The sequence below is a fragment of the Benincasa hispida genome, chromosome 8 (assembly GCF_009727055.1).
Source record: "Benincasa hispida cultivar B227 chromosome 8, ASM972705v1, whole genome shotgun sequence".
Lineage (NCBI taxonomy): Eukaryota > Viridiplantae > Streptophyta > Magnoliopsida > Cucurbitales > Cucurbitaceae > Benincasa > Benincasa hispida.
Window position 1 is genome coordinate 39412409 of NC_052356.1, and position 11992 is coordinate 39424400.

The 11992-nt window shown below is 34.0% G+C and overlaps 2 protein-coding genes across 2 annotated transcripts; one reads left to right on the forward strand and one right to left on the reverse strand.

Moving 5' to 3' along the window:
- Positions 1-633: 633 nt before the first annotated feature.
- LOC120083480 (tubulin beta chain-like) lies at positions 634-3494 on the forward strand. The gene is made up of 4 exons (XM_039039249.1): positions 634-796; positions 959-1248; positions 2219-2488; positions 2581-3494. Exons 1-4 carry the CDS (start codon positions 693-695, stop codon positions 3252-3254), a joined length of 1338 nt encoding a protein of 445 aa, XP_038895177.1. The 5' UTR covers positions 634-692; the 3' UTR covers positions 3255-3494.
- A 1052-nt stretch (positions 3495-4546) lies between these two features.
- On the reverse strand, positions 4547-10353 carry LOC120083479 (phosphomethylethanolamine N-methyltransferase-like). Its single transcript, XM_039039248.1, has 12 exons — positions 9991-10353; positions 9773-9888; positions 9200-9337; positions 8960-9097; positions 7998-8141; positions 7297-7407; positions 6848-6989; positions 5803-6083; positions 5255-5416; positions 5102-5155; positions 4927-5001; positions 4547-4824 (listed from the first exon to the last, which is right to left on the reverse strand). The coding sequence occupies exons 1-12, from the start codon at positions 10010-10012 to the stop codon at positions 4726-4728; spliced, it is 1482 nt and encodes a 493-aa protein (XP_038895176.1). The 5' UTR covers positions 10013-10353; the 3' UTR covers positions 4547-4725.
- Between the last annotated feature and the right edge of the window lie 1639 nt (positions 10354-11992).

Here is an 11992-nt window from a genome sequence, read left to right on the forward strand (position 1 = left end):
TCATTTAACTGAAGTAATTATACCTACTTTTTAAAATTATAGTTTTATAATTATATGTTTTACTTTTAATTTCAATTTCATCTCTAAAAAAATATCCATAAGGACCTGTTTATCAATGTGGCATTATATACAACATTCTTAAATTACGTTTATTTTTACAGAAGTTATGTCTATTTTTAAGTATTATTGTGATTGAAAACTAAAAAATTGGATTGAGTTTTTTTTCATGTATTGTATTCATAAATGGGAGAATGTTTCAAAAATCTATAACTTCAAAACTAAACTAATGTCTTGATTAGTTGAATTATGCTAGAATTAACAATATATATATATATACACACCAATAATTTATAAACTCAAAAGGGGGGAGGAAATATAATTTTTTTTAGGCATTTAAATATCCTTTTAAAGCTAAAGCCCTTTTCGGCCGGCGAGAGTAGTTGAAAGGCCGACAAATGGTTACCATATTTTCCACTATTTAATAAACCGTCAAACTGCATGTCTCATCGGACGGACATGTCTGGTCCGTTCGATGATTATTCCCTCCTCTAATCTCCACCGTCAGATCATTCCAATCCGTTAATATAAATAACGAACTCCTCCACTACTCTTTTTCTCGTCCCGGTACTGCCCCTGGCCGTTGAAAAAATAGATCACAGTGCTCCGGTTTTGCCCTCGGCCACAAAGCGAAAATGCGGGAGATTCTGCACATTCAAGGAGGGCAATGTGGGAACCAAATTGGCTCGAAGTTCTGGGAGGTGGTTTGCGACGAGCACGGTATCGACCCGACCGGCAGGTACCAATCAGGCCGACAGATTTTATAATTTACGTTCAACAGTTATTATGAGAGTCATATTATTGCGACTTTATCGAATAACTTGTCTAGAAACGATGTTTTTTCCCCTCTAATTTGCTTCAATCGTACATAAAAGAGAATTTCCAACTCCGCCTTTGACAGGTACGCTGGAAATTCAGAATTGCAGCTGGAGAGAGCGAATGTGTATTACAATGAAGCAAGTGGGGGAAGGTACGTGCCGAGGGCGGTGCTGATGGACCTCGAACCAGGAACAATGGATGCCGTTAGGACAGGGCCATACGGGCAGATTTTCCGACCAGATAACTTCGTGTTTGGGCAATCCGGTGCGGGCAACAATTGGGCTAAAGGCCATTATACAGAAGGTGCAGAGCTTATTGATTCAGTGCTTGATGTTGTCAGGAAAGAAGCTGAGAATTGTGATTCTCTTCAGGGTAAATAACCAATTCTCCATCTCTGTTTTAAGTTTAAACTCATACATCTCAGTTATAGTCATAAATTGTAAAATTAAACGGTAAATTGATTTTAAATGATGAAAAACACATTTTTGAAGGGAATTGAAACATAACAAAAATCACTTCCAAACATGTCGGTCGTTGGATGTAGTCATTGGGATGATTTTATTGAAATTCTGCCTGCATTGGTTGAAACATTTGATTTTCAATGCTTATTATGGATCCCCAACATAGGTTCTTTGATGTTCTTTTAGTTCAAAATAAAGGTCTATTTCTTTTCTCGGTACTGGCTACCAACAATAATAAAAGAGAGCTTTTGGTTTCATAATCTGAAAAATGATTTAAGATTTGTAAAAGAAAAGACATAAATATGATTCACATAACTAGAGAAGTGTTCTTGAATTGACAAACCGGCTTTTAATTTGTCAATATCATTAGCTGCTCCTTAGCTCTAGCTAGCTAGTAGGATTCTTCATTCTTTTACCATACCACATTACTCAATGGTCTCGAGTTCATAGGTCTTGATACAAGGTTAGAATTCTATCAAGGGATTAGGCCGGGATAAATAGATCTAAATCTAACCCTCCACAAAAAGTAAAAACTTTCCTGAAAAGATAGGAGATGTGAATGATGTATAAAACAGGTTCATGTTAAAAGTGCACATAAAGTCCCCATTGATTAGAGAAGGAAGTGATTATGGTTATATAAGTGAGGACAATTATATTGGTACATTGGTACTGAGGCCTTTTGGATGGTTCCAAAAACAAAGCCACGAAGGTATATACCTAAAGTGGACAATATCATTATTATTGTAGAGATAAATGGAAGTTTTGTTGTCCTTGTCAGTTTATTCTCCAAATCAACTTCATAGTTCATAAACAAAGTTGAGTTTAATTTTGCTAGTTAGCTCTTTAAAGAAGTTTTGTCTATCATTTTTCAAACTTTTCAGGGTTTCAAGTGTGTCATTCACTTGGAGGTGGAACAGGATCAGGAATGGGGACTCTTCTAATCTCCAAGATCAGAGAAGAATATCCAGATAGAATGATGTTGACTTTCTCAGTGTTTCCATCTCCAAAGGTTTCAGACACTGTTGTGGAACCATATAATGCTACTCTTTCAGTACATCAATTGGTAGAGAATGCTGATGAATGTATGGTACTTGACAATGAAGCACTTTATGACATTTGTTTTAGGACCCTCAAACTCACAACCCCAAGTTGTAAGTATCTTAAATTTTAAACAAATGGAAGCATTTAATTGTAGTTTCCACAAGTTACAAGAATTTGATCTTCATTATACTCTTTTGATCAGTTAGGGACTTGAACCATCTAATTTCAGCAACAATGAGTGGAGTTACCTGTTGTTTGAGATTCCCTGGCCAGCTGAATTCTGATCTCCGAAAACTGGCAGTAAACTTAATCCCTTTCCCTCGACTTCACTTCTTCATGGTTGGATTTGCACCTCTGACCTCTCGTGGATCACAGCAGTACAGAGCACTAACAGTTCCTGAACTGACACAACAAATGTGGGATGCTAAGAACATGATGTGTGCAGCTGATCCACGCCACGGTCGATATCTAACAGCATCTGCTATGTTTCGAGGTAAAATGAGTACAAAAGAAGTCGACGAGCAGATGATGAATGTGCAAAACAAAAACTCTTCTTATTTTGTAGAATGGATTCCAAACAATGTGAAATCTAGTGTTTGTGACATTCCACCTAAAGGGTTCCCATTGGCTTCCACTTTTGTTGGAAACTCAACTTCAATTCAGGAGATGTTTAGAAGAGTGAGTGAGCAGTTCACAGCCATGTTTAGAAGGAAGGCCTTCTTGCATTGGTATACTGGAGAGGGAATGGATGAGATGGAGTTTACTGAAGCAGAAAGCAATATGAATGATCTTGTTGCTGAGTATCAACAATATCAAGATGCCACAGCTGATGAAGACATTGACTATGAAGATGATGTTGAGGATGTCGAAAATTAACCATATGTATGTTCAAGTTGTTTGTGATTCTGTGTCATACGATCCAACGGTACTATATAAGTAAATTTTTCAGTTCTGAAGTTATGGCAGCGGGGACAAATAGTTATGTAGTAATATAGTTGTAACGTCTCAAGTTCTAGGTGTGTTTAAATTATTTTCTCTAAATTATTGGGTTTTGGAGTTATTGAAGTCCTATTTGTTGCAGACTGTGATAGCAAATCTCATTTTCAAATATGAAAGAATCCGTCTTGTGTATCATGTTTGTTCCCATTTTCCAAGTTGTTGATGTGCTATGAAATATAAAAGTTGACAACTTAAAAACATATCAATGAAGTGAAATTTTTACCTTTTCTCTAATCTCCAAAGTTACTTGAGAATTGAAACTCTAAAATTGCTCATCAACCAACTTGAAATGGCCAAGTAATGATTTTTTTGGGAATTAGAGCAAGTTCCATCGATTTAGAACAAAGGATTGCAAGTAAATTAAAGGATAAATGATGCTTTCATATTTTCTTCTTTTTCCTCTTGAAAAAAGTAGAGAATGTCATTCAGAATATTGTGCCAAATTGTTAACGTTGATGATTCATAAATTAATTTTTTTAAAGAAAATACACAAGAAGGTTTTAGGTCAATCTTGATCTTGCCTGTCTCTACTTTTAGACCTCTACACAAAAACTTGTCTGCTCTGTCCCGTACTTCAAAAAATAATTAATTAACATTGTCACCAGAAATCAGAATCTTCGGGCTCGAATTTTCACGTCCTAGAACGATTACCAATTAGGGTAATTAGGAGGATAAATATCCAATTGGTGAAGGAAATTTTTCGAGGTGGACTTTTAAATGAGACTAACTTGTAAAAGGGTGACACGTGTGACATGAAAACTTGTAACTTTAACTTGTAGAGGTGTATGTGAAGGTGAGACAATGGAAAATTTAAATAAAAATTCACATGTGAATGAGAAAATACATAGGTCTGGTGGACAAAAAGCAGAGAATCTTTTCCCCCACCATACCGTCTAATATTCGTGGTCCAATTCAGTGACTAATCATAAAATGAATTTTTTTCCCCCCAAAAAAATCCCTTCAAATAGCCCAAATCAAATTACATACACAACTAAACTAAAGCCAATGTATTTTTTTTTTTTTTCATGATACACAAAAAAGAGATACTTGGCTGCTAACTGGATCGCAATCATTTTTCACGTGGTGCCACATAACCTGCTGATTTTCCCCTATCATGGCTAATTTAGATAGAAAATGGCCAAGTAACTCTCTATCAAGAATATGATGAAAGAGAGAATTAAAATGTGGATAGAATGAGAAATTGTTTTCTAAACTCATTGTTTAATTATTCTAAAAGGAAATGTTCGTATCAAATGAAAATGAAAGGTACTTCGAAACAACTAGTTACGTTTGGAAATGATTTCAAATGGATAACAACAAACAGCAAAATATAACATAAATTTTATAATCACTTCTTGTTGGCAAGGAAGAGTCCCCATCTTTGCTCACCAGTGGAGCTTCGGACTAGTTTTGCTTTCCAACCATCGACTATTTCGTTGTAGTCCTCCTGAATTGAATTCAATCCCAAATGAATGAGGGAAAATAACACTAAAAACAAAAGAAAATATTACCAAGCATTGAGAAGAAAACAAAAGAAGTGAAAATTCACCGCAGAAAAATCCCGAATGAATTCCTCCTTCTCCTTTTCTATAGTACTTAGTTCACGTTCCAAAACTCGAATGAACTGAAAGGCACAAACATGAAGCAGCATTTTAGATACGAAAGCACGATGACATATACTTGTAATTGTAACTATTACGGATCAATGAAGAAACTATTAATACCTGATCAGTGCGATCCTCTGCAATGACGTCGTCAAAGCCAGCATCTTGAAGTATCTGTTGGAAGAAATAAAAATCCATAATGAGCTTGCATGCTAAGAAATCAAGAGCAACTACTAACCATACAAGAGTTGAATGAGATGTCGTTGAACTTACCTGACCATATGCTTTTACGTCGTGTAGATCATATCCTCTCTGCTTGATATACTCAGCAAACTCTTCACTCGGAGTTCCGTCACTTCTGCAATAATCACTGATGAGAACCTTACCTCCTGGCTTCAACCACTTGTAAAAAGTTTTAAACAGCGCAGGTTTATCCTGCAATAGATCAATAGTTCAGGAATTTTGGGTATGAAGAGACTCTAAAGAGAGAGAAAAGGAAAAGCAAATACTTTAAATAACCAATTACAGAGTGACATATATAGCAGGATTACCATATTGAAACATCGCTATATAGTATGATAAACCATTCTGGTAATTTCCAGGAAAAAAATGCATAAAAGAGAGAATGAAGTTAGTCTTTTTTTTTTTTTAATATATCCTTGAGTGTTCAGGCCAGAAACGGGATTGGTTTTTTAATAACAATTACTGAGTCGGAAATTGTCAACCAGCTCAACCATATTTTTATGAATGAGAACTAGAAAAAAAATAAATGAATGCTATTTAAAAATGAGGTTGCCGAGGAATATGGAGATTTTTCTTACTTGAATGTGTAAGATTGTATCCCGGCTGTATATCACGTCAAAAGTATTATCAGGATAGGTTTTTGTGGTACAATCAGCAACCTCAAATTCAACTGGGCATTTGCGTCCAATGGCTCGCTCAAGACCAAAAGAGATCATATTGATGGAGAGATCAATTCCAACAACCTCGACATCGAAGTTCTCTGCCATATAAAAGTCACCTCCCCCAATGCCACAACCAACATCTAGGACTTTTTGACCAGGCTTCAATTCTAGCTTTGAAACAAATTCTTTGGTGGTCTCTACATAAACAAAAAGGTAGACTTGATGAATAACAATTAAATGTAAATAGATTAAACAATAAAGGACCCTTTGGTTCACAGGTTCGAGAAGCTTATATTTGTCTAGCATAAACAATAACATTTGGCTTTCAGATGCTTCAACAGATTATCTTAACTCACCCTACTCTATTGAGATAGTTAATCAAATAATAAAAGATGCCTAGGTGACAGGAGTCCATACCACTAAGTGCATTTATGGTTTGCGCACGAGGCCAAGTCCAATGGCTCATTGATTTAATTTGTCGTGGGCTAAGTCAAGGAAGGAGTTTGAGGCATTTTCCCCTAGGTTTTTCGTCAATTCAATATATTCATAGACTAATCTCTTACGTATATATATTTTTTTCTCTAATCTGCTCCCAAAAACTTTTAGAATTTGAAATAAAATATATATAATGAGCTAATAAACAATGAAAGAAGAGAACCTATGTACATTTACAAGCCTGACTTCTCACTATTATGAGCTAATATAGATTCTTTCGTACAAAATAGACTAATTTCACTTATCAACTATGATAGATTTCCACTCAGGAAAAATTATACAAGTAGAGATTGGTAGATCATAATAATATAAACCTTAAAATAACCAAGATTCGTGTGGACAAAATATTAACCAAAACATACTCAAATTGCAATGTGCTGACATAAATATAGAAAATCATCTAAATAGCATTGAAAAGAAGATAATGGCAGCAGAGTACAAGAAGAGGCTTAACAATAAGGCTTACCAATTCCTCCTGTACTTACAAAACCTTGACCAAATACACGCTCGTAGCGCAGTATTCCATTACATTTATATTGAACATTATCTAAAAACCTCTGGAATCCTTTGTCTTCCTGTGAAAAGACTTTCTGCCATATCCAGCAAATCTATGTAAAAACAAAATGTGCATTTTGTTAGTAATGAACTTTTTTTTTTTCCATAAGAAATCATTTCATTGATAAATGAAATATTCAAAGATACAATATGTTCCAACTTCCAAAAAACAAGTGAACCAAACAGTCGACCCCATCTAAAGATGAAAAATAACAATGATAACCTGGGGGGATGTCAAAAAAGTGATAAAAAATACAGAAAGATGTAAAATGGATTGTCGATGCAAACATTAAGATTGTTAGTAATAAACATTAAGAAACATAAAAAAGTACAATGAGACCAAATTCCACTTGCAAGTACCTGGTTTTGGTTCTTCTTAGTTCGTACGTACGCCCCTATACATTTGCTGCTTACAAGGGATAATTCATAGGAGTTTCCACACTCATCACGCATTTGGCATTCCTTAAAAATCTGCAAATGATGTAAAGAAAGGTTCATGCTGGGAATGCCATATGCTAAATTCTAAGCACTCATATGCCACGTAATAAGTACAAATGGAAAAACTTCACACGCAAAACCAAATATGAAGTCAACCTAGCACACATCATCAGACATACTTGTCTTGTACAATCTTGAGAAATAAAAGTGATGGCAAGGATGTAAGGTCAAGCACTTCAAGTGACAACTACATAATCATATGTATAGTAAAATTAAAATCCATTTTGAATCAGAAAATGTTCGCTGATGCAGTCTTTTATGACTAAAGATACGTTCAGGATTATGAACCTGGAAAAACATTTTCTTTATAAGCTATATAATCAGGACTAATGCATATGTGAATTGTTCATTATACATTATTCTTTTTAATCATAGTTTCAGCACAGCACAATCAGATGACAATCTTTTGATTTTATTACTATCAGTTTTTTGTATGATGATAATCTGTTGAAGTTGAACACAATAGGAAACGGTAGTCATTGTCATATAGTTAATCCACACAAAACAAAGGGTTCAAAGGAGTAAAAACTAAAGAAACCAATAAAAAAGTAGACGAATATGACCTTTGTATAAAATCTGGGTTCCCTATAATGTGTTGGGTTGTATTTGCGCTTAGAGTCTCCAGACTGATGAAAACACGACTCTCTGAAGAATATATATCCACCAACCTTCAACCATTTAATTATCCTTGCAGCCAAATTCTCCACCTATAGTTATAACAATAAATCAGTTTCTTGAAAGGAAAATAAATAATAAACAGGCTCAATCTAACAAAGATTGCAAAAAACTAAACTCAAGGATTTAATGAACAATATCTCTGATAGTAGAAATTTGTAGGCCAGAGTGAAAATAGTTTAATGAAATTTCACCTAATAAAAAAAGAGACCAGTAGATAAATAGAATAGATCTATAAAAACATGTGGCATGTGCATACAGAAAGCTACAAGGAAAAACAAGAAAACCTGAAATACAATTGATAAAAACATCTGGCACGTGCATACAGAAAGTAATAAGGGAAAAGGCAAAAAAGCTGAAATTCTTTGTGCCATCTGAATACCCAAAAAGAAATCTGAAATAGTTTGTGCTAGCCAAATTCTGTGTTGTTATTACTGTTACTTTTTTTTTTAAGGGAAATTCTGTGTGTATTTGAACAAACCAAACTGAGTGTGAGATGTTCAATAGCACAAAAAAACGCATATATAGTTCAGTTCGCTATTAGGTCGAACTAAAAATTAGCCACAGCTTCCTCAATCTAGGTAATAGGCTAATATAGCATTTTTCTTCCGAGGAAAGCTTGGTTCTGGATTTTTATGCCCTCAATTAGAAAACAACTCTAAATAATTCAATTTGAACAAATAACCAACCACAAATCATACATATACAGAGGTCCAAACCAATTTCTGACTTTCTGATTTTCTAATTCCACCAACAACGCATTATAAGTCATTGATAATTAGTAAATCGAAGATTAATCACATGCAGCATGCATCCAGTGGCTACCATAGCACCGAAAGCTAAGTAATACCTCTTTATCAGATAAGTACATGAGCAGCCAATTTGAGAATATCAAATCAATAGACTCATCAGAAATGCTAAGCTCTGGAGATGTCACGTCGGCACATAAGAACTTGACGTTCTTGTGGTGGCCGTTGATGCTTTCATTCTACAGTTAGAACATTAAGGTGATAAGTTACAAAATAATTACACGCAAGTATATAACGACAGTCACGTTTTGACATTATATGAAATGGATTTTCAACCTTACCTTCTTTATAGCAGTCTCTATGAAATCTAGAGCAATAACATGGCCAGCTTTCAGGGCTAATTCGCCAGTAAAACGGCCAATTCCAGCTCCAAGTTCCAAGACAGCTTTGCCATCATAATGAGGAAGCAAGGAAAGTACCTACGGATGAACAGTTTAAGAACTTTGCAAAACTAAACACTTATGTACACCACAACTTACATTTCCGCAGCTAAAAAATAGAAGTGGAGAAACTTAAGGTACGAAATGACTCCGTTTCCAAGTCCAACTCATAGAATCCTAAGATTCAACGAAGGAAGCGAATCAGCCAGCTACATTAATGGAATAATTCTAAACTATGCTACTGGAAATCGGGAAGGAGATTTTTCAAAACCTACGGTACTAAACATCGGAAGAAGATGTAACATTCTATTCTACTATGTAAAGAGTCGTTCCAATCGAATTCTAGTAGTAAAGACCGAGAAGACGGATCTAAAACCAGATAAAACGACAACGCCTACCATCGAACCAAATAATCAATTCAAACAGTAAAAATGAAGCTATAGGTAATGAAGGACACGCAGCGAGAAGCATTACTTCAGGTCGCTCTTCTTTGTCAAGATTAGAGGCTTGAGAGTCAAGCATCATGGCCTCCACAGTCAAATCCGCAGTGTGCTCGATCCAGTAGTTCTTCTGCACCTCGCGCTCTTGTCCTATGAAACACAAAAGCAACCGATCGAATAAGAAAAAAAATATATTAGAACAGAAACAGGGAGAATGTACGAACAAGAGCAGAAAGAGAAGGCGAGTTTTACCGCCATTGTTAACAGAAGCCATTGATGTCGATTAGAAGCGAGATTGAAAGAGTGCGAATGAGGAGTGGAGGAGGAATTTAAGCAAGGCAAGCCTATGAACCCTCAACGGCGAGGCGGGATCTAGAAAAGCTCCTGGATCTTCGGTTGTTTAGTCTTCCTCTTTGCTGCATTCCACGGCTACAGCAGGTTGTTGAAGGAACTGTCAGCGCTTCTCCCTCTCTGTTGACGTCGAAAATTGGTTGCGAGCAATTTTTCCGACTTTGGAGGACCTCTTTATATACAAGGTTGCCCAGTATGAATCGCTATTTTCGCCGCCTCACCCAACCATTTCCTTCTTTATTTATCATTTTTCTTTAGATCTTGATTTTCTTTTCAAAATATATGTTAAAATGTCTGCATAATCTAAAATATAGTACATAAGTAGACTGAGAAATTTGAACTGTTTTTTTTTTTTATTAATTCAATAACATGTGGGTTGGGTGTTTAATTTAAATAAAATTCTGTCCATTTCATATGATATTTGTTTGCCAGAACAATAATAGATAGGATGAGATCAAATCTCCGATAGAAAAGATAGTACATGTCAATTATCACTAGACTCGACTCACTTTGGTTTATATAGTGTTTTTTTTTTTGTATAATAATGAGAATAAGAAATCACACCTCCACCATTTAGAAAAAGAGACCATGTTAATTCTGGTGGAGCTAAGCTCAAGTTGATGCTATAGTATTTGTTGAAACTTAGAATTAATTGACTTTGTGATTTATTTATTACAAACCAAGTGGTCTCTATTAATAGTCGATGTTAATAAATCAAACTAGGTTGACATTTTGTATTGATAATATAATAATTCATTTTAAATTAAACCGTAAGTTTAGAGCCCGTTTGAATTGACTTGAGAAAAAATAGTTTTTCAAAAGACTCGTTTTATTTAAACACATTTGATAAAAATTGATTAAAATACACTTGAAAAACTATTGTGAGTGATTCTCAAACATTCCAATTTCTTCCAAAATAACTTATTTTTAAAATTAAACACTTATTTATACACACCTTTAGTCTCTAAACTTTTAGGTTTGGTCTATTTGGTTAATAAACTTTAAAAGGTAAATAATAAATCTCTAATTTTTTCTTTTATTTTGCATCTCAAAATCCTTGATAATTGATCTATTAGATATAAAATTGAATTTTATATTGGATACAAAATTTAGAGTTTAAGGATCAATTAAACACTTTTTAGAGTTTAGAAACTTTTATAAAATTGAAAGTTTAAGAATCTATTATACAATTTTTAAAATTTAAAGATTTATTTGATACTCGATTGAAATTTTAAAGACTTATTAAATATTTTAAAAAGTTTAGGAAATAAATATATACTCAACTTGTGATTTAACCTCGATGTTATTAAAATATTAAACAAGGATAGGTTATAATTCTCCACATGTTAGAGATAGATGGGGGTTGGTAAGGGAATCTTAACTTTAATTCAAAGGTGTGGTTCTCTTCCTACTTCAAGGAATAATTAAACCAATCACCATTTTCTCTTTGTTTAATTTCAATTGGATAATAATAATAATAAATAAATAGGTCATATGCCTTCACCCAATGATATGTATTATGCACATGGTTTTCTCAACAGGAGAAATTTTCTGAATTAGGGTTTGGACAAAGAAATCCGTACTTATTTCTATGATAGTATGATATTGCCTATTTTAGATTAAAAAAAAAAATCTTATAGTTTTATTTTTAGAAGTGAAATCATCTAAAATATTTCATATCAATGGAAATAATTGTCCCCATTTATATACTTATGATTATTTCCTTCTTTAACTAATGTAGGACTGACTTTGTTTGTACTCTCAATGATTCTTAGTTCACATTTGTAATAGTATACTTCTTTTTACCAATGTAAATTAAATTAAAAATATAAAAATTCAAAAGAGAATAAAAATGATTCGAACCTTTATATTTTCTTTTTTTTTTTTTAATTTTCATGTACTG